Below are 20,235 nucleotides of genomic sequence, written 5' to 3' on the forward strand. Positions count from 1 at the left end.
TCAGTTCATGTAATTCTGTAAAGACCTGTGAGGTGACCTGGGCTCTACAAATAAAATAAAATTGAATTGAAGTGCTCCCCCTTGAACTGCCACCTTATCGTGGTGGGGGAGTTTGAGTGCCCGAATGATCCCAGGAGCTATGTTGTCGGGGGCTTTATGCCCCTGGTAGGGTCTCCCAAGGCAAACAGGTCCTGGGTGATGGGCCAGACTAAGAGCAGTTCAGAAGCCCCTATGAAGAAGTACCAACAGAAGAACGTGACTTTGCCCAGTATGGCGCAGCCGGGGCCCCACCCTGGAGCCAGGCCTGGGGTTGGGGCTCGAATGCGAGTGCCTGGTGGTCAGGCCTATGCCCACGGGGTCCGGCCGGGCCCAGCCTGAAAAAGTGACGTGGGCCCGCCCTCCGGTGGACTCACCACCCACAGAGGGAATCATAGGGGCCGGGTGCAGTGTGGATTGGGTGGGGTGGGGGTGGGGTGGGGGGGTGGAGCTTGTGAGGGAGGTTGAGAGATACCGTCTAGATATAGTCAGGCTCACCTCCACACACAGCTTGGGCTCTGGAACCCAACCCCTCGAAAGGGGCTGGACTCTCCACTTCTCTGGCGTTGCCCGCGGTGTGAGGCAGCGGGCTGGTGTGGGCTTGCTCATAGCCCCTCAGCTCAGCTGCCATGTGTTGGAGTTCACCCCAGTGAACGAGAGGGTCACGTCCCATGCTTTCGGGTCGGGGACAGGTGCCTCACTGTTGTTTCGGCCTACGGGCTGAACAGCAGTGCAGAGTACCCGGCCTTCTTGGAGTCCCTGGGAAGGGTGCTGGATGGTGCTCCGACTGGGGACTCCATTGTTCTCTGGGCGACTTCAGTGCCCACGTGGGCAACGACAGTGAGACCTGGAGGGGGGTGATGGGGAGGAACGGCCTCCCTGATCTGAACTTGAGTGGTGTTCTGTTACTGGACTTCTGTGCTAGTCACAGTTTGTCCATAACAAACACCATGTTCCAACACAGGGATGTCCATAAGTGCACTTGGCACCAGGACACCCTAGGCCGGAGGTCAATGATCGACTTCATTGTCGTATCATCAGACCTCCGGTCGCGTGTTTTGGACACTCGGGTGAAGAGAGGGGCGGAGCTGTCAACCGATCACCACCTGGTGGTGAGTTGGATCCGCTGGCGAAGGAGGAAACCGGACCGACTCGGCAGGCCCAAACGTGTTGTGAGGGTCTGTTGGGAACGTCTGGCAGAACCCGATGTCAGTGTGGTCTTCAACTCCCACCTCCGGGAGAGCTTCTCCCAGATTCCGGGGGAGGCTGGGGACATTGAGTCCGAGTGGACCATGTTCTCCACCTCCATTGTCGAAGTGGCTGCTCGGAGCTGTGGTCGCAAGGTCTCCGGTGCCTGTCATGGCAGAAATCCCCGAACCCGGTTTTGGACCCCGGAAATAAGGGATGCCGTCAAGCTGAAGAAGGAGTCTTATTGAGTCTTGTTGGCCCGTGGGACTCCCGAGGCAGCTGATGGGTACCGGAAGGCCAAGTGTGCTGCAGCCTGAGCGGTTGTGAAGGCAAAAACTCAGGTCTGGGTGGAGTTTGGGGAGGCCATGGAGGAGGACTATCGGTCGGCCTTGAGGAAATTCTGGCAAACCGTCCGGCGCCTCAGGAGGGTAAAGCAGTGCGCCACCAACACTGTTTACAGTGGAAGTGGGAGGAGCTGACCTCGACTGGGGATGTTGTTGGACGGTGGAAGGAATACTTCGAGGATCTCCTCAATCCCACTGTCACATCTTCCATAGAGGAAGCCGAGGCTGAGGTCTCAGAGGTGGACTCGTTCATCACCCAAGCTGAAGTCACTGAGGTGGTTGGACAGCTCCTCGGTGGCAGGGCACCGGGGGTGGATGAGATTCACCCTGAGTACCTTAAGTCTCTGGATGTGCAGAGACTGTCTTGGTTGACACGTCTCTGTAACATCGCGTGGCGGTCGGGGACAGTACCTCTGGATTGGCAGACCGGGGTGGTGGTTCCCCTTTTTAAGAAAGGGGATCGGAGGATGTGCTCCAACTATAGGGGGATCACACTCCTCAGCCTCCCGGGGAAAGTCTATTCCAGGGTACTGGAGAGGAGGATCCGACCGATAGTCGAACCTCGGATCCAGGAGGAACAATGCGGTTTTCGTCCCGGACGTGGAACGCTGGACCAGCTCTATACTCTCCATCGGGTGCTCGAGGGTTCATGGGAGTTCGCCCAACCAGTCCACATGTGTTTTGTGGATCTGGAGAAGGCGTTTGACCGTGTCCCTCATGGTATCCTGTGGGGGGTGCTTCAGGAGTATGGGGTCCGGGGCCCTTTGCTAAGGGCAGCCTGGTCCTTGTATGACCGAAGCAGGAGCCTGGTTCACATTGCCGGCAGTAAGTCAGACCTGTTCCAGGTGCATGTTTGACTCCGGCAGGGCTGCCATTTGTCACCGGTTCTGTTCATTATTTTTATGGACAGAATTTCTAGGCGCAGCCAGGGGCCGGAGGGGGTCTGGTTTTGGGACCACAGGATTTCATCTCTGCTTTTTGCAGATGACGTTGTCCTGTTGGCCTCATCGAGCCTGGACCTTCAGCGTGTCCTGGGGCGGTTTGCAGCTGAGTGTGAAGCGAGCGGAATGAGGATCAGCACCTCCAAATCCGAGGCCATGGTTCTGGACCGGAAAAAGGTGGTTTGCCCTCTCCGGGTCGGTGGGGAGTCTTTGCCCCAAGTGGAGGAGTTCAAGTATCTGGGTCTTGTTCACGAGTGAGGGAAAGATGGAGCGTGAGATTGACAGACGGATCGGTGCAGCGTCTGCAGTGATGCAGTCGCTGTACTGGTCGGTTGTGGTGAAGAAGGAGCTGAGCCAAGAGGAGAAGCTCTGGATTTACCGGTCAATCTACGTTCCTACCCTCACCTATGGTCATGAGCTTTGGGTCAGGACCGAAAGGACAAGATCCCGGATACAAGCGGTCCAAATGAGTTTCCTCCACAGGGTGGCTGGGCACACCCTTAGGGATAGGGGGAGGAGCTCAGTCACCAGGGAGGAGCTCGGAGTAGAGCCGCTGCTCCTCTGCGTCGAGAGGGGCCAGCTGAGGTGGCTCGGGCATCTGTTTCAGATGCCTCCTGGACGCCTCCCTGGGGAGGTGTTGCGGGCCTGTCCCACCGGGAGGAGACCTCGGGGAAGACCCAGGACACGTTGGAGAGACTGTCTCTGGGCTGGCCTGGGAACGCCTCGGGGTCCCCCTGGAAGAGCTGGAGGAGGAGTCTGAGGAGAGGGAAGTCTGGGCATCCCTGCTTAGACTGTTACCCCTGTGACCCGGCCCCGGATAAGCGCTGGATAATGGATGGATGGATGAATTGAAGTGTTCATCTGAACATTTGCGTCAGCAGTTGAAATAACTCAGTTCTGTGTGTTTGCTTCAGCTGTTGGACTTCGAGGCTCGCTCAGGTGAACAGGTTCCTCTGCTGCTGAAGATGAAGAGGAGTCAGCTGGCCCTCAGTAAGGCCGTGGAGAGTGGAGACACAGACCTGGGTGAGTCCAACCTGGACCCCTGACCCAGACCCCAAACCCAGACCTCAAACCCCTAACCCCAAACCCTTGATCCCAAACCCTTAACCCCTAACCCCAAACCCTTAACCCCAAACCCTTAACCCCAAACCCCTAACCCCAAATCCCTAACCCCAAACCTTTAACCCCTAACCCCAAACCTTTAACCCCAAACCCCTAACCCTTAATCCCAAACCCCTAACCCCAAACCCCTAACCCTTAATCCCAAACCCCTAACCCCAAACCCCTAACCCAATGGAAGTCCATCTGTCTCATCAGATTTTGAATTAGAAAACCCATTGAATTTCAAGCACTGACTTTTTTTTCCTGCACTGAAATAAAGTATCTGAATTTTTTGTCTCTGAATTCTCCTATATTCATAAATTTAGAATAAAAAAGTTCAGATGCAAAAAGTTCAGATCACACATCTGCACTGACCGTCTTCCTGCATCTGTGTCACATGACCAACCTAACCTAACTCCATTGGTTGGCTGTCAGTTGGACTGGACATGGAATCATTGCTTATGTTTGGTGTCCTGGATGTGGGATCTGAATGTTTTACATCTGATTTTTTTAAATTCTAAATTTATGAACATAGTTGAATTCAGAGACAAAATATTCAGATACTTTATTTCAGTGCAAAAAAATTCAGTGCTTGAAATTCAAGGGGTTTTCTAATTCAAAATCTGATGAGACAGATGGACTTCCATACAACCAGACCCCAGACCCCAGACCCTGTGGTCAGGCTGTCTAAACCAGAGTTCTCTGTAAAATGACACATGCTTGTGGAGCTGGAACATGTCCAAATATAAAGTGTGTGTGTGTGGTCAGTGTACACCGTCGTCAGTTACCTGAAGAACGAGATGAACAGAGGAGACTTCTTCATGACCCTGAGGAACCAGCCGGTGGCCCTGAGCCTCTACAGACAGGTATGACCCCTGACCCCTGACCCTGAGCCTCTACAGACAGGTACGACCCCTGACCCCTGAGCCTCTACAGACAGGTACGACCCCTGACCCCTGAGCCTCTACAGACAGGTACGACCCCTGACCCCTGAGCCTCTACAGACAGGTACGACCCCTGACCCTGAGCCTCTACAGACAGGTACGACCCCTGACCCTGAGCCTCTACAGACAGGTACGACCCCTGACCCTGAGCCTCTACAGACAGGTACGACCCCTGACCCCTGACCCTGAGCCTCTACAGACAGGTACGACCCCTGACCCCTGAGCCTCTACAGACAGGTACGACCCCTGACCCCTGAGCCTCTACAGACAGGTACGACCCCTGACCCTGAGCCTCTACAGACAGGTACGACCCCTGACCCCTGACCCTGAGCCTCTACAGACAGGTACGACCCCTGACCCTGAGCCTCTACAGACAGGTACGACCCCTGACCCCTGACCCTGAGCCTCTACAGACAGGTACGACCCCTGACCCCTGAGCCTCTACAGACAGGTACGACCCCTGACCCCTGAGCCTCTACAGACAGGTACGACCCCTGACCCCTGACCCTGAGCCTCTACAGACAGGTACGACCCCTGACCCCTGAGCCTCTACAGACAGGTACGACCCCTGACCCCTGAGCCTCTACAGACAGGTACGACCCCTGAGCCTCTACAGACAGGTACAACCCCTGACCCCTGAGCCTCTACAGACAGGTACGACCCCTGACCCCTGAGCCTCTACAGACAGGTACGACCCCTGAGCCTCTACAGACAGGTACGACCCCTGACCCCTGAGCCTCTACAGACAGGTACGGCCACTGACCCTGACCCTGAGCCTCTACAGACAGGTACGACCCCTGACCCCTGACCCTGAGCCTCTACAGACAGGTACGACCCCTGACCCCTGACCCTGAGCCTCTACAGACAGGTATGACCCCTGACCCTGAGCCTCTACAGACAGGTATGACCCCTGACCCTGAGCCTCTACAGACAGGTACGACCCCTGACCCCTGACCCTGAGCCTCTACAGACAGGTATGACCCCTGACCCTGAGCCTCTACAGACAGGTACGACCCCTGACCCCTGACCCTGAGCCTCTACAGACAGGTACGACCCCTGACCCCTGACCCTGAGCCTCTACAGACAGGTACGACCCCTGACCCTGAGCCTCTACAGACAGGTACGACCCCTGACCCCTGAGCCTCTACAGACAGGTACGACCCCTGACCCTGAGCCTCTACAGACAGGTACGACCCCTGACCCCTGACCCTGAGCCTCTACAGACAGGTACGACCCCTGACCCCTGAGCCTCTACAGACAGGTACGACCCCTGACCCTGAGCCTCTACAGACAGGTACGACCCCTGAGCCTCTACAGACAGGTACGACCCCTGACCCCTGAGCCTCTACAGACAGGTACGGCCACTGACCCCTGACCCTGAGCCTCTACAGACAGGTACGACCCCTGACCCCTGACCCTGAGCCTCTACAGACAGGTACGGCCACTGACCCCTGACCCTGAGCCTCTACAGACAGGTATGACCCCTGACCCTGAGCCTCTACAGACAGGTATGACCCCTGACCCTGAGCCTCTACAGACAGGTACGACCCCTGACCCCTGACCCTGAGCCTCTACAGACAGGTATGACCCCTGACCCTGAGCCTCTACAGACAGGTACGACCCCTGACCCCTGACCCTGAGCCTCTACAGACAGGTACGACCCCTGACCCCTGACCCTGAGCCTCTACAGACAGGTACGACCCCTGACCCCTGACCCTGAGCCTCTACAGACAGGTATGACCCCTGACCCTGAGCCTCTGCAGACAGGTACGACCCCTGACCCCTGACCCTGAGCCTCTACAGACAGGTACGACCCCTGACCCCTGACCCTGAGCCTCTACAGACAGGTATGACCCCTGACCCTAACCCTAAGCCTGAGCCTAACCACCTGGAGCCTCTGGTACCCAGCAGGTCCAGTGGGTACCTCAGTTTCTAGTCATGCTTCAGGGTCAAATGCAGAAAAGGCCTCAAACACGTCCAGAATCCTTTGGTTCTTTGAATGTATTTGGTCACAGAGCAGAAACATAGTGTTCAACTGAGACACATGAGACGCACAAAAGAACTAATAAACATGTAGTTCTGGTGGAATGTGTTAAAAGTGCACCATCTGAGAGGAGACCAGAGTGGAACTGACCAGAGGAACCGGGGGGGAGGAGGGATGGGGGGATGAATGTCAGTGTAGGAACACAGGGACGAGGTTCCGTTCCTTTTTAGAGGGAACTGTCGCTGCTGATGCTTTTTCCAGGTGGAGGCGGAGCTTACACCTGCACGTAGACTGAAGCCCCGCCTTAGTCCAGCCCATCATCTGAGTCTGTCAGTAAACCAAGGGTACTTCTGTTGGGTACTGGTTTATGTACCCTCCTCCTCCTCTGTCTGGTACCTGTTTCAGTCCCCTCCTCATCCTGCATTGGTACCTGTTTTAGTCCCCTCCTCCTCCTGTGTTGGTACTGTTTTAGTCCCCTCCTCCTCCTGTGTTGGTACTGTTTTAGTCCCCTCCTCCTGTGTTGGTACTGTTTCAGTCCCCTCCTCCTCCTGTGTTGGTACTGTTTTAGTCCCCTCCTCCTGTGTTGGTACTGTTTCAGTCCCCTCCTCCTCCTGTGTTGGTACTGTTTCAGTCCCCTCCTCCTCCTGTGTTGGTACTGTTTTAGTACTCTCCTCCTCCTGTGTTGGTACTGTTTCAGTCCCCTCCTCCTGTGTTGGTACTGTTTTAGTACTCTCCTCCTCCTGTGTTGGTACTGTTTCAGTCCCCTCCTCCTCCTGTGTTGGTACTGTTTTAGTACCCTCCTCCTCCTGTGTTGGTACTGTTTTAGTACCCTCCTCCTCCTGTGTTGGTACTGTTTTAGTACCCTCCTCCTCTTGCTGTCTTTTCAGTTCTGTAAGCTGCAGGAACAGGACACACTGAAGGACCTGTTCAACCAGGATGATGACCATCAAGAACTGGCCAATTACTACGTCAGCGCCAGTTACAGAGAGAAGGTGCAGTCATGTGACACGCCCCCCGCCCCCTGCCCCGCCCACACCACACACACACACACACACACACACACGTGTGTGCCCACTGTAGAGGACAGGACATGAAAACACCAACAATTAAACAACTGTAGAATTATGCTGTTTCCAACCAAGTCTGTCTGTCTGTCCTTCTGCCTGCCTGTCTGTCTGTCCTTCTGCCTGCCTGTCTGTCTGTCCTTCTGTCTGTCTGTCCTTCTGCCTGCCTGTCTGTCTGTCTGCCTGTCTGTCTGTCTGTGTGTCTGTCTGTCCTTCTGCCTGCCTGTCTGTCCTTCTGCCTGTCTGTGTGCAGAGGTTGGAGACCCGTCTGTCTGTTCTTCAGAGTGCTGTTGATGAATACAACAAAGCAAAGAATGACTTTGCTGCCAAGGTAAGAACCAGCTGACACCTGCACTGAAACATGAGCTGAGCACTGACACAGCTGTTCTAGTTCAGTCTGTACTGACTACAACCACTGGAACCAGTAGAACCACTGGAACCAGTAGAACCAGTAGAACCACTGGAACCAGTAGAACCAGTGAAAGAACCACTGGAACCAGTAGAACCAGTAGAACCACTGGAACCAGTAGAACCAGTAGAACCACTGGAACCAGTAGAACCACTGGAACCAGTAGAACCAGTGAAAGAACCACTGGAACCAGTAGAACCAGTAGAACCAGTAAAGAACCAGTAGAACCACTGGAACCAGTAGAACCACTGGAACCAGTAGAACCAGTGGAGAACCAGTAGAACCAGTATGTTAGAACCAGTAGAACCTCCTCAGCTCTTACACTGTCTACAGGTCACAGAGGATGAGATGAAACTCCTTCGCTTCCAGAGGAAACTGGATGATGAAAAAGGGGCGGGGCTACTTGGCCTGTCTCTGCAGGTGGGTAAAGGGGTGGGGCCAGTGTTGTGACCTCACTTCCTGTCTGTGTCTTCCTCACTTTCTGTCTGTCTTCCTCACTTCCTGTCTGTGTCCTCCTCACTTCCTGTCTGTCTTCCTCACTTCCTGTCTGTCTTCCTCACTTCCTGTCTGTGTCTTCCTCACTTCCTGTCTGTGTCTTCCTCACTTCCTGTCTGTCCTCCTCACTTCCTGTCTGTGTCTTCCTCACTTCCTGTCTGTCTTCCTCACTTCCTGTCTGTGTCTTCCTCACTTCCTGTCTGTCTTCCTCACTTCCTGTCTGTCTTCCTAATTTCCTGTCTGTGTCTTCCTCACTTCCTGTCTGTCTTCCTCACTTCCTGTCTGTGTCCTCCTCACTTCCTGTCTTTCTTCCTCACTTCCTGTCTGTCTTCCTCACTTCCTGTCTTTGTCCTCCTCACTTCCTGTCTGTCTTCCTCACTTCCTGTCTGTGTCCTCCTCACTTCCTGTCTATCCTCCTCACTTCCTGTCTGTCTTCCTCAGTTCTTGTCTGTCTTCCTCACTTCCTGTCTGTGTCCTCTTCACTTCCTGTCTGTCTTCCTCACTTCCTGTCTGTGTCCTCCTCACTTTCCGTCTGTGTCTTCCTCACTTCCTGTCTGTCTTCCTCACTTCCTGTCTGTCTTCCTCACTTCCTGTCTGTGTCCTCCTCACTTCCTGTCTGTGTCTTCCTCACTTCCTGTCTGTCTTCCTCACTTCCTGTCTGTGTCCTCTTCACTTCCTGTCTGTCTTCCTCACTTCCTGTCTGTGTCTTCCTCACTTCCTGTCTGTCTTCCTCACTTCCTCACTTCCTGTCTGTGTCCTCCTCACTTCCTGTCTGTGTCTTCCTCACTTCCTGTCTGTGTCCTCCTCGCTTCCTGTCTGTCTTCCTCACTTCCTGTCTGTGTCTTCCTCACTTCCTGTCTGTCTTCCTCACTTCCTGTCTGTGTCTTCCTCACTTCCTGTCTGTCTTCCTCACTTCCTGTCTGTGTCTTCCTCACTTCCTGTCTGTCTTCCTCACTTCCTGTCTGTCCTCCTCACTTCCTGTCTGTGTCTTCCTCACTTCCTGTCTGTCTTCCTCACTTCCTGTCTGTCCTCCTCACTTCCTGTCTGTCTTCCTCACTTCCTGTCTGTGTCCTCCTCACTTCCTCTGTCTTCCTCACTTCCTGTCTGTCTTCCTCACTTCCTGTCTGTGTCCTCCTCACTTCCTGTCTGTCTTCCTCACTTCCTGTCTGTGTCCTCTTCACTTCCTGTCTGTCTTTCTCACTTCCTGTCTGTGTCCTCCTCACTTCCTGTCTGTCTTCCTCACTTCCTGTCTGTCTTCCTCACTTCCTGTCTGTGTCTTCCTCACTTCCTGTCTGTCTTCCTCACTTCCTGTCTGTCCTCCTCACTTCCTGTCTGTGTCTTCCTCACTTCCTGTCTGTGTCTTCCTCACTTCCTGTCTGTCTTCCTCACTTCCTGTCTGTGTCTTCCTCACTTCCTGTCTGTCTTCCTAATTTCCTGTCTGTGTCTTCCTCACTTCCTGTCTGTCTTCCTCACTTCCTGTCTGTGTCCTCCTCACTTCCTGTCTTTCTTCCTCACTTCCTGTCTGTCTTCCTCACTTCCTGTCTTTGTCCTCCTCACTTCCTGTCTGTCTTCCTCACTTCCTGTCTGTGTCCTCCTCACTTCTGTCTATCCTCCCTCACTTTCCTGTCTGGTCTTCCTCAGTTCTTGTCTGTCTTCCTCCACTTCCTGTCTGTGTCCTCTTCACTTCCTGTCTGTCTTCCTCACTTCCTGTCTGTGTCCTCCTCACTTTCCGTCTGTGTCTTCCTCACTTCCTGTCTGTCTTCCTCACTTCTGTCTGTCTTCCTCACTTCCTGTCTGTGTCCTCCTCACTTCCTTTCTGTCTTCCTCACTTCCTGTCTGTGTCCTCCTCACTTCCTGTCTGTGTCTTCCTCACTTCCTGTCTGTCTTCCTCACTTCCTGTCTGTGTCCTCTTCACTTCCTGTCTGTCTTCCTCACTTCCTGTCTGTGTCTTCCTCACTTCCTGTCTGTCTTCCTCACTTCCTCACTTCCTGTCTGTGTCCTCCTCACTTCCTGTCTGTGTCTTCCTCACTTCCTGTCTGTGTCCTCCTCGCTTCCTGTCTGTCTTCCTCACTTCCTGTCTGTGTCCTCCTCACTTCCTGTCTGTCCTCCTCACTTCCTGTCTGTCTTCCTCACTTCCTGTCTGTGTCTTCCTCAGTTCCTGTCTGTCTTCCTCACTTCCTGTCTGTCTTCCTCACTTCCTGTCTGTCTTCCTCACTTCCTGTCTGTGTCTTCCTCACTTCCTGTCTGTCTTCCTCACTTCCTGTCTGTGTCCTCCTCACTTCCTGTCTGTCTTCCTCACTTCCTGTCTGTGTCCTCCTCGCTTCCTGTCTGTGTCCTCCTCACTTCCTGTCTGTCCTCCTCACTTCCTGTCTGTCTTCCTCACTTCCTGTCTGTGTCTTCCTCAGTTCCTGTCTGTGTCATCCTCACTTCCTGTCTGTTTTCCTCACTTCCTGTCTGTGTCTTCCTCACTTCCTGTCTGTCCTCCTCACTTCTTCTCTGTCTTCCTCACTTCCTTTCTCTGTCCTCCTCACTTCCTGTCTGTCTTCCTCACTTCCTGTCTGTGTCCTCCTCACTTCCTGTCTGTGTCTTCCTCACTTCCTGTCTGTCTTCCTCACTTCCTGTCTGTGTCTTCCTCACTTCCTGTCTGTCTTCCTCACTTCCTGTCTGTGTCTTCCTCACTTCCTGTCTGTGTCCTCCTCACTTCCTGTCTGTCTCCTCCTCACTTCCTGTCTGTCTTCCTCACTTCCTGTCTGTGTCCTCCTCACTTCCTGTCTATCTTCCTCACTTCCTGTCTGTGTCCTCCTCACTTCCTGTCTGTCTTCCTCACTTCCTGTCTGTGTCCTCCTCACTTCCTCTGTCTTCCTCACTTCCTGTCTGTCTTCCTCACTTCCTGTCTGTGTCCTCCTCACTTCCGGCTGTCTTCCTCACTTCCTGTCTGTGTCCTCTTCACTTCCGTCTGTCTTCCTCACTTCCTGTCTGTGTCCTCCTCACTTCCTGTCTGTCTTCTACTCCTGTCTGTCTTCCTCACTTCCTGTCTGTGTCTTCCTCATCCTGTCTGTCGTCCTCACTTCCTGTCTGTCCTCCTCACTTCCTGTCTGTGTCTTCCTCACTTCTGTCTGTGTCTTCCTCACTTCCTGTCTGTCTTCCTCACTTCTGTCGTGTCCTCACTTCCTGTCTGTCTTCCTAATTTCCTGTCTGTGTCTTCCTCACTTCCTGTCTGTCTTCCTCACTTCCTGTCTGTGTCCTCCTCACTTCCTGTCTTTCTTCCTCACTTCCTGTCTGTCTTCCTCACTTCCTGTCTTTGTCCTCCTCACTTCCTGTCTGTCTTCCTCACTTCCTGTCTGTGTCCTCCTCACTTCCTGTCTATCCTCCTCACTTCCTGTCTGTCTTCCTCAGTTCTTGTCTGTCTTCCTCACTTCCTGTCTGTGTCCTCTTCACTTCCTGTCTGTCTTCCTCACTTCCTGTCTGTGTCCTCCTCACTTTCCGTCTGTGTCTTCCTCACTTCCTGTCTGTCTTCCTCACTTCCTGTCTGTCTTCCTCACTTCCTGTCTGTGTCCTCCTCACTTCCTTTCTGTCTTCCTCACTTCCTGTCTGTGTCCTCCTCACTTCCTGTCTGTGTCTTCCTCACTTCCTGTCTGTCTTCCTCACTTCCTGTCTGTGTCCTCTTCACTTCCTGTCTGTCTTCCTCACTTCCTGTCTGTGTCTTCCTCACTTCCTGTCTGTCTTCCTCACTTCCTCACTTCCTGTCTGTGTCCTCCTCACTTCCTGTCTGTGTCTTCCTCACTTCCTGTCTGTGTCCTCCTCGCTTCCTGTCTGTCTTCCTCACTTCCTGTCTGTGTCCTCCTCACTTCCTGTCTGTCCTCCTCACTTCCTGTCTGTCTTCCTCACTTCCTGTCTGTGTCTTCCTCAGTTCCTGTCTGTCTTCCTCACTTCCTGTCTGTCTTCCTCACTTCCTGTCTGTCTTCCTCACTTCCTGTCTGTGTCTTCCTCACTTCCTGTCTGTCTTCCTCACTTCCTGTCTGTGTCCTCCTCACTTCCTGTCTGTCTTCCTCACTTCCTGTCTGTGTCCTCCTCGCTTCCTGTCTGTGTCCTCCTCACTTCCTGTCTGTCCTCCTCACTTCCTGTCTGTCTTCCTCACTTCCTGTCTGTGTCTTCCTCAGTTCCTGTCTGTGTCATCCTCACTTCCTGTCTGTTTTCCTCACTTCCTGTCTGTGTCTTCCTCACTTCCTGTCTGTCCTCCTCACTTCTTCTCTGTCTTCCTCACTTCCTGTCTGTCTTCCTCACTTCCTGTCTGTGTCTTCCTCACTTCCTGTCTGTCTTCCTCACTTCCTGTCTGTGTCCTCCTCACTTCCTGTCTGTCTTCCTCACTTCCTGTCTGTGTCTTCCTCACTTCCTGTCTGTCTTCCTCATTTCCTGTCTGTGTCCTCCTCACTTCCTGTCTGTCTTCCACATTTCCTGTCTGTGTCCTCCTCACTTCCTGTCTGTCTTCCTCACTTCCTGTCTGTGTCCTCCTCACTTCCTGTCTGTCCTCCTCACTTCCTGTCTGTGTCTTCCTCACTTCCTGTCTGTGTCCTCCTCACTTCCTGTCTGTCTTCCTCACTTCCTGTCTGTCTTCCTCACTTCCTTTCTCTGTCCTCCTCACTTCCTGTCTGTCTTCCTCACTTCCTGTCTGTGTCCTCCTCACTTCCTGTCTGTGTCTTCCTCACTTCCTGTCTGTCTTCCTCACTTCCTGTCTGTGTCTTCCTCACTTCCTGTCTGTCTTCCTCACTTCCTGTCTGTGTCTTCCTCACTTCCTGTCTGTGTCCTCCTCACTTCCTGTCTGTCTCCTCCTCACTTCCTGTCTGTCTTCCTCACTTCCTGTCTGTGTCCTCCTCACTTCCTGTCTATCTTCCTCACTTCCTGTCTGTGTCCTCCTCACTTCCTGTCTGTCTTCCTCACTTCCTGTCTGTCCTCCTCACTTCCTGTCTGTGTCCTCCTCACTTCCTGTCTGTCTTCCTCACTTCCTGTCTGTCTTCCTCACTTCCTGTCTGTGTCCTCCTCACTTCCTGTCTGTGTCCTCCTCACTTCCTGTCTGTCTTCCTCACTTCCTGTCTGTCCTCCTCACTTCCTGTCTGTGTCCTCTTCACTTCCTGTCTGTCTTCCTCACTTCCTGTCTGTCCTCCTCACTTCCTGTCTGTCTTCCTCACTTCCTGTCTGTCTTCCTCACTTCCTGTCTGTGTCTTCCTCACTTCCTGTCTGTCTTCCTCACTTCCTGTCTGTCCTCCTCACTTCCTGTCTGTGTCCTCTTCACTTCCTGTCTGTCTTCCTCACTTCCTGTCTGTCTTCCTCACTTCCTGTCTGTCCTCCTCACTTCCTGTCTGTGTCCTCTTCACTTCCTGTCTGTCCTCCTCACTTCCTGTCTGTCTTCCTCACTTCCTGTCTGTCTTCCTCACTTCCTGTCTGTGTCCTCCTCACTTCCTGTCTATCTTCCTCACTTCCTGTCTGTGTCCTCCTCACTTCCTGTCTGTCTTCCTCACTTCCTGTCTGTCCTCCTCACTTCCTGTCTGTGTCCTCCTCACTTCCTGTCTGTCTTCCTCACTTCCTGTCTGTCTTCCTCACTTCCTGTCTGTGTCCTCCTCACTTCCTGTCTGTGTCCTCCTCACTTCCTGTCTGTCTTCCTCACTTCCTGTCTGTCCTCCTCACTTCCTGTCTGTGTCCTCTTCACTTCCTGTCTGTCTTCCTCACTTCCTGTCTGTCCTCCTCACTTCCTGTCTGTCTTCCTCACTTCCTGTCTGTGTCTTCCTCACTTCCTGTCTGTCTTCCTCACTTCCTGTCTGTCCTCCTCACTTCCTGTCTGTCTTCCTCACTTCCTGTCTGTCCTCCTCACTTCCTGTCTGTGTCCTCTTCACTTCCTGTCTGTCTTCCTCACTTCCTGTCTGTCCTCCTCACTTCCTGTCTGTCTTCCTCACTTCCTGTCTGTCTTCCTCACTTCCTGTCTGTGTCCTCCTCAGGCCACCATGGAGGCCCTCCTGGCTCTTGGACTACACAAACAGGCCGAACAGCTGTACCGAGACTTCAAAGTCCCCGACAAAAGGTTGCACGCTGATGATGTCACTCAGCCCTCTGCTCTGATTGGTCCAGCTGTGGGATCTCACCTGTCTGTCTCACCTGTGCAGGTACTGGTGGTTAAAACTGAAGTCTCTGGCAGAGAAGGAGGAGTGGGAGGAGCTAGAGAAGTTCTCCAAGAGTAAGAAGTCCCCTATTGGCTACCTGGTGAGAAGCCCCGCCCTCTCCTGAACCTGTCTCCTATATTGAACTACAGCTCCCATGATTCTTAGCGTCGTCTCTTCTTCAGGCCTTCGTGGAGGTCTGCATGAAGAGTCACAACAAACATGAAGCCACCAAGTATGTTTCCAAGGTAACGCCGGAGCAGAAGGTCAAAGCGCACCTGGCTGTTGGGTAAGTGTGGGCGGAGCCACAGGGACATAAACATGTGACCAGTCAGCTGACCTCCCACTCCTCCAATCAGTGACCTAGAAGGAGCGGCTGACGCAGCCATCGAACGCAGGAACGAATCAGAGATGGCCGCTGTTCTGTCCAGATGCTCCGCCTCTGACCGCCTGTTGATGGACAGGTTGAACCGAGCCAAAGCCTCCACTGCCAAAAAGTGACCTGTACAACTGCCGAAAAGTGACCTGTTCTTCAGGTATGTATGCAATACAACTGCCGAAAAGTGACCAATACTACAGATATGTATGTAATACTACTGCCAAAAAGTGACCTGGACTACAGGTATGTACGTAATACTACTGCCAAAAAGTGACCTGGACTACAGGTATGTACGTAATACTACTGCCAAAAAGTGACCTGGACTACAGGTATGTACGTAATACTACTGCCAAAAAGTGACCTGGACTACAGGTATGTACGTAATACTACTGCCAAAAAGTGACCTGGACTACAGGTATGTACGTAATACTACTTCCAAAAGTGACCTGGACTACAGGTATGTACGTAATACTACTGCCAAAAAGTGACCTGGACTACAGGTATGTACGTAATACTACTGCCAAAAAGTGACCTGGACTACAGGTATGTACGTAATACTACTGCCAAAAAGTGACCTGGACTACAGGTATGTACGTAATACTACTGCCAAAAAGTGACCTGGACTACAGGTATGTACGTAATACTACTGCCAAAAAGTGACCTGGACTACAGGTATGTACGTAATACTACTGCCAAAAAGTGACCTGGACTACAGGTATGTACGTAATACTACTGCCAAAAAGTGACCTGGACTACAGGTATGTCTGTAATACTACTGCCAAAAAGTGACCTGGACTAGAGGTATGTACGTAATACTACTGCCAAAAAGTGACCTGGACTACAGGTATGTACGTAATACTACGGCCAAAAAGTGACCTGGACTACAGGTATGTACGTAATACTACTGCCAAAAAGTGACATGTACTACAGGTATGTATGCAATACTATTGGCAAAAAGTGACCTTCACTACAACTGCCAAAGAGTGACCTGTACTACAGGTACGTATGCAATACAACTGCCAAAAAGTGACCTGTACAACTGCCAAAAAGTGACCTGTACTACAGGTATGTATGCCATACAACTGCTGAAAAGTGACCTGCACTACAACTGCCAAAAAGTGACCTGAACTACAGGTACGTACGCATTACAACCAGCAAAAAGTGACCTGCACTACAGGTACATACGCTAAAGAACTGCCAAAAAGTGACCTGTACTACAACTACCCAAAAGTGACCTGTACTACAACTGCCCAAAAGTGACCTGTACTACAGGTACATATGTAATACAACTGCCGAAAAGTGACCTGCGCGGCAGGGTGTTCAGTTTCAGGTTTTGTTGCTGTTCTGTTTGTCTTTTTTTGGGACTGAACCCTTACCCTTTATTTTGCAGGAACAGGATATTGAATCTCTTCGTTCTAGTCCCGCCTCCATCCAACGGTTCTGACTGCAAACATGTTCCAGTCAGCGGGGTTCCACCCACCTGCAGATGCTCCACCCACCTGCAGATGCTCCACCTACCTTTAGATGCTCCACCTACCTTTAGACGCTCCACCCACCTGCAGATGCTCCACCCACCTGCAGATGTTCTGGTCTTCAGTGTAGAACCTCCTCCTGTTCATATTCTGTGCATTGGTTCTACACTGTTGTTCTTCTGGTGTCCCTAAATAAACTCAGTGTTTCTGTTTCTGTTGGTCGTCTTTCATCTGCTTCAGATTCTGTTCATTCTGTGGTTTTACAGCAAACACACATTAAACCTGGGTTTAACCATCAGGTCCCGGTCTGGTCCAGGTCCTGGTCTGGTCCAGGTCCTGGCCTGGTTCAGGTCCTGGCCTGGTCCAGGTTTACACCTGACCCCGGTCTACTTTTCTTGGTTCTGGTCTGAGGCAGATGGGCCTTGGGTTCTGAACTTCAGGACCGGACAGAACCACACTGTCACCGGTTGTGTTGTACCGGTTCTAACCCGGTTCTAACCCGGGTCAGTGGTGTTCTGGTGGGTTCTCTTTCCCGCTCATTCCTCAGTCACGGAGTGATGTGACATTCACGAATGAATTGAATCTTTTGAACGGCTCTTTGAAATGAACGGTGGGAACCGAGTCTTTGTAAAGAACCGTTCATTTTTTAAATTTTTTTTTTTTAAGGAGGGAGTGTGTGAGGAGGAGGAGGAGGAGCTGGAAGACTGGAGGAGGAGGAGGAGCTGGAAGACTGGAGGAGGAGGAGAAAAGTTTGAGAGTGAGTGACACCTGTGAGTAATGAGCCAAAGAAAAAGGAGGAGCATTTGGATGAAGTGTTCAGAGTCCCACCCCTTTAAAGTGTCCTGTCAGTCACATGTGTGTTCATCCAAACACTGGTGTTCCAAAAGAAGGAAAGAAACACAACAGGCTGGTGAACGACTCTTTTCAGTGAACGACTCCTGATTGAACGACTCCCTTCAAAAAGACAACAGTCCCAGCACTACAGTCACGTGGTGCGTTTGTTTCTCAGTCACGTGGTGCGTTTGTTTCTCAGTCACGTGGTGCGCTTGTTCGGGGTCGGGGTTCAGCCGTTGTATCCAGGGGGGCGGAGACTGTCAGCTGATCCAGCAGCATTAGCCTGGGTTTGGACCTGCAGGTGAGTTTGACCCGTTTAATGGAGTTGGACTGGTTTTGGTTTGACCCGGTTCGGTTCGGTTTGTACCTCCTGTTTCAGCGGAGACTGAACTTTATGAAACCGAGTCAACCAGACCGAGCCGGTCCAAAGTTCACCAAACCCGGGCTATGTTTCACCTGCAGTCCGTTAACCCGGTTCTGTTTAAGGCTAACCCGCTTCTGTTTAAAGTTATCCCGCTTCTGTTTAAAGTTACCCCGCTTCTGTTTAAAGTTACCCCGCTTCTGTTTAAGGCTAACCCGCTTCTGTTTAAAGTTACCCCGCTTCTGTTTAAAGTTACCCCGCTTCTGTTTAAGGCTAACCCGCTTCTGTTTAAAGTTACCCCGCTTCTGTGTAAAGTTACCCCGCTTCTGTTTAAGGCTAACCCGCTTCTGTTTAAAGTTACCCCGCTTCTGTTTCCAGAACATGTGTAGTTCAGTCAGTGCTGTATGAATCAGTGAACCGGGTCAGTCGCTGGTTCTAACCCGGGTCAGTCGTTGGTTCTAACCCGGTCCAACAGAACCCTGGTTTTATTTCCATGTGTTTGTTTTTACGTCAGTTTGGATTAAATGAAATTCAGATAAAAAATAAAGTGTAGTTTTTAACAAATGTGAGATTTCAAAAAATGTCCATAAATGTGATGAAAGTTCAGTCAGTGAACAAAGAAAGAAAAGAATAAAACAGTAAAACAATAAAACAATAAAAGAATAAAACAGTAAAAGAATAAAACAGTAAAAGAATAAAATAATAAAACAATAAAAGAATAAAACAATAAAAGAATAACAGAATAAAATCAACCAAACATTAAAAGAATCCACAGTCGGATCATAAACACTGGAGCTGTTGGACCTGAACTCAGATGGTCTATAGGTCCAGACCCAGGTCTGGGTCCAGATCCAGACCCAGGTCCAGGTCCACCCCTTTTCACTCTTCCTTCCTGTTCTCTCATCCATTGGGTTGTCATGGTAACAGGTCATTATTATGGTCTGTTCTCTCATCCATTGGGTCGTCATGGTAACAGGTCATTATTATGGTCTGTTCTCTCATCCATTGGGTTGTCATGGTAACAGGTCATTATTATGGTCTGTGATTGGTCCAGGGGGCCGGTAATTTGTCTTGATGATGTCATCGGTGAAAGTGGAGTGTGTGGTGAAGGACAGCACTCTGATTGGTGAAGGGCCGGTGTGGGAGGAGTCAGAGCAGACGCTGCTGTTTGTCGACATCATTGGTCAGAAAATCCACCGCTGGAGTCCAGTGACCAATCAGATCCAGTCTGTGGAGACAGGTGAGCCAATGAGGACGCAGCTGGGGTCAGGAGTTCCACAGCACACATAGGAGTGGGCGGGGCCAGATAACACACACACACGAGTGGGCGGGGCCAGATAAGACACACGAGTGGGCGGGGCCAGATGACACACACACGCGTGGGCGGGTCCAGGAGAGTCTGACCTGCTGTAGCTCCGCCCACAGTAGAATGACAGGAACAGAATGAAAATAAACAGACTGAATGAACAGTGATTGGCCAGTGGCACTGACCCCGCCCACCTCACCTGTCAGGTGACTCGGTGGGCTTTGCCGTCCCCAGGGCCTCAGGTGGATACGTGGCAGGTGTGGGTCGACGCTTCGTGGCCGTCGATTGGTCGACTCAGACGATGACGTCATTGGTGGAAATCGATACAGATAAACCGACCAACCGGCTGAACGACGGGAAGGTGGATCCGATTGGACGGCTGTGGGCAGGTGGGTGTGGTCACATGACACTGGGGTGGTGACCTTATATGGAGAGGACCACACACACACACACACACAGGGTTACAGGGTTAGGGTTACCGTGGTAACTGTGTGTGTGTGTGCAGGTACCATGGGGGCGGAGCATGGTCCAGGTGTGTTTCAGAAACAGATGGGTTCACTGTTCAGTCTGAACTGTGACCTGAAGGTCAACAAACACCTGGAGCAGGTACTCCACCTGAGGAGGAGGAGCCAAGCACCTGAGGAGGAGGAGCCAAGCACCTGAGGAGGAGGAGCCAAGCACCTGAGGAGGAGGAGCATTACAGACAGACCACCTCTTCCTCCTCCTCCTCTCCTCCTCGTCCTCTTCCTCTTCCTCCTCCTATTTGTTCTCCTCCTCCTCGTCCTCCTCCTTGTCCCTCTTCCTCCTCCTCCTCGTCCCTCTTCCTCCTCCTCCTCTCCTCCTCCTCGTCCTCCTCCTCTTCCTCCTCCTATTTGTCCTCCTCCTCCTCTCCTCCTCCTCGTCCTCCACCACCTCTTCCTCCTCCTCCTCGTCCTCCTCCTCGTCCCTCCTCCTCCTCCTCTTCCTCTTCCTCCTCTCCTCCTCCTCGTCCTCCTCCTCTCCTCCTCCTCGTCCTCCTCTGTTCCATTCATTCCATTCTTCAGTTTCAGTCTTAGTTCTGCTCACATTCTAACCACAGCCTTTATGATCCACATGGAATGACATTAAACTGACCTGTACCTGTCTCTCTCTCTCTCTGTCTCTCTCTCTCTCTCTCTCGCTCTCTCTCTCTCTCTGTACCTGTCTCTCTCTCTCTCTCTGTACCTGTCTGTCTCTCTCTCTCTCTGTA

General features: G+C 52.1%; 2 protein-coding genes across 6 annotated transcripts in view; both read left to right on the forward strand.

The window, feature by feature from the left end:
* The window catches only part of vps16 (VPS16 core subunit of CORVET and HOPS complexes), a 32,863-nt gene extending 16,143 nt beyond the window's left edge, over positions 1 to 16,720 (forward strand). The window contains exons 16-26 of one of the 5 annotated variants that reach the window (XM_030130584.1): positions 3,424 to 3,532; positions 4,379 to 4,476; positions 7,426 to 7,530; positions 7,856 to 7,933; positions 8,345 to 8,431; positions 14,497 to 14,579; positions 14,662 to 14,758; positions 14,841 to 14,944; positions 15,015 to 15,157; positions 16,022 to 16,033; positions 16,425 to 16,720. In XM_030130584.1, the coding sequence (XP_029986444.1) occupies positions 3,424 to 3,532; positions 4,379 to 4,476; positions 7,426 to 7,530; positions 7,856 to 7,933; positions 8,345 to 8,431; positions 14,497 to 14,579; positions 14,662 to 14,758; positions 14,841 to 14,944; positions 15,015 to 15,156 (903 nt within the window). In that variant the 3' untranslated portion in view covers position 15,157; positions 16,022 to 16,033; positions 16,425 to 16,720. Of the gene's footprint in view, positions 1 to 3,423; positions 3,533 to 4,378; positions 4,477 to 7,425; positions 7,531 to 7,855; positions 7,934 to 8,344; positions 8,432 to 14,496; positions 14,580 to 14,661; positions 14,759 to 14,840; positions 14,945 to 15,014; positions 15,192 to 16,021; positions 16,034 to 16,199; positions 16,212 to 16,423 lie in introns of all 5 variants that reach the window. The other 4 variants (XM_030130581.1, XM_030130580.1, XM_030130582.1 and 1 more) reach the window with 4 other exon arrangements.
* A 796-nt stretch (positions 16,721 to 17,516) lies between these two features.
* On the forward strand, positions 17,517 to 19,640 carry rgn (regucalcin; the record flags this gene model as incomplete). The annotated part of the gene is made up of 4 exons (XM_030130578.1): positions 17,517 to 17,641; positions 18,756 to 18,941; positions 19,214 to 19,396; positions 19,513 to 19,640. Coding segments are annotated over exons 2-4 (477 nt in total), but the record flags the coding sequence as incomplete, so codon positions are not given.
* Positions 19,641 to 20,235: the final 595 nt, after the last annotated feature.

Source organism: Sphaeramia orbicularis, unplaced genomic scaffold (genome assembly GCF_902148855.1).
Source record: "Sphaeramia orbicularis unplaced genomic scaffold, fSphaOr1.1, whole genome shotgun sequence".
NCBI lineage: Eukaryota > Metazoa > Chordata > Actinopteri > Kurtiformes > Apogonidae > Sphaeramia > Sphaeramia orbicularis.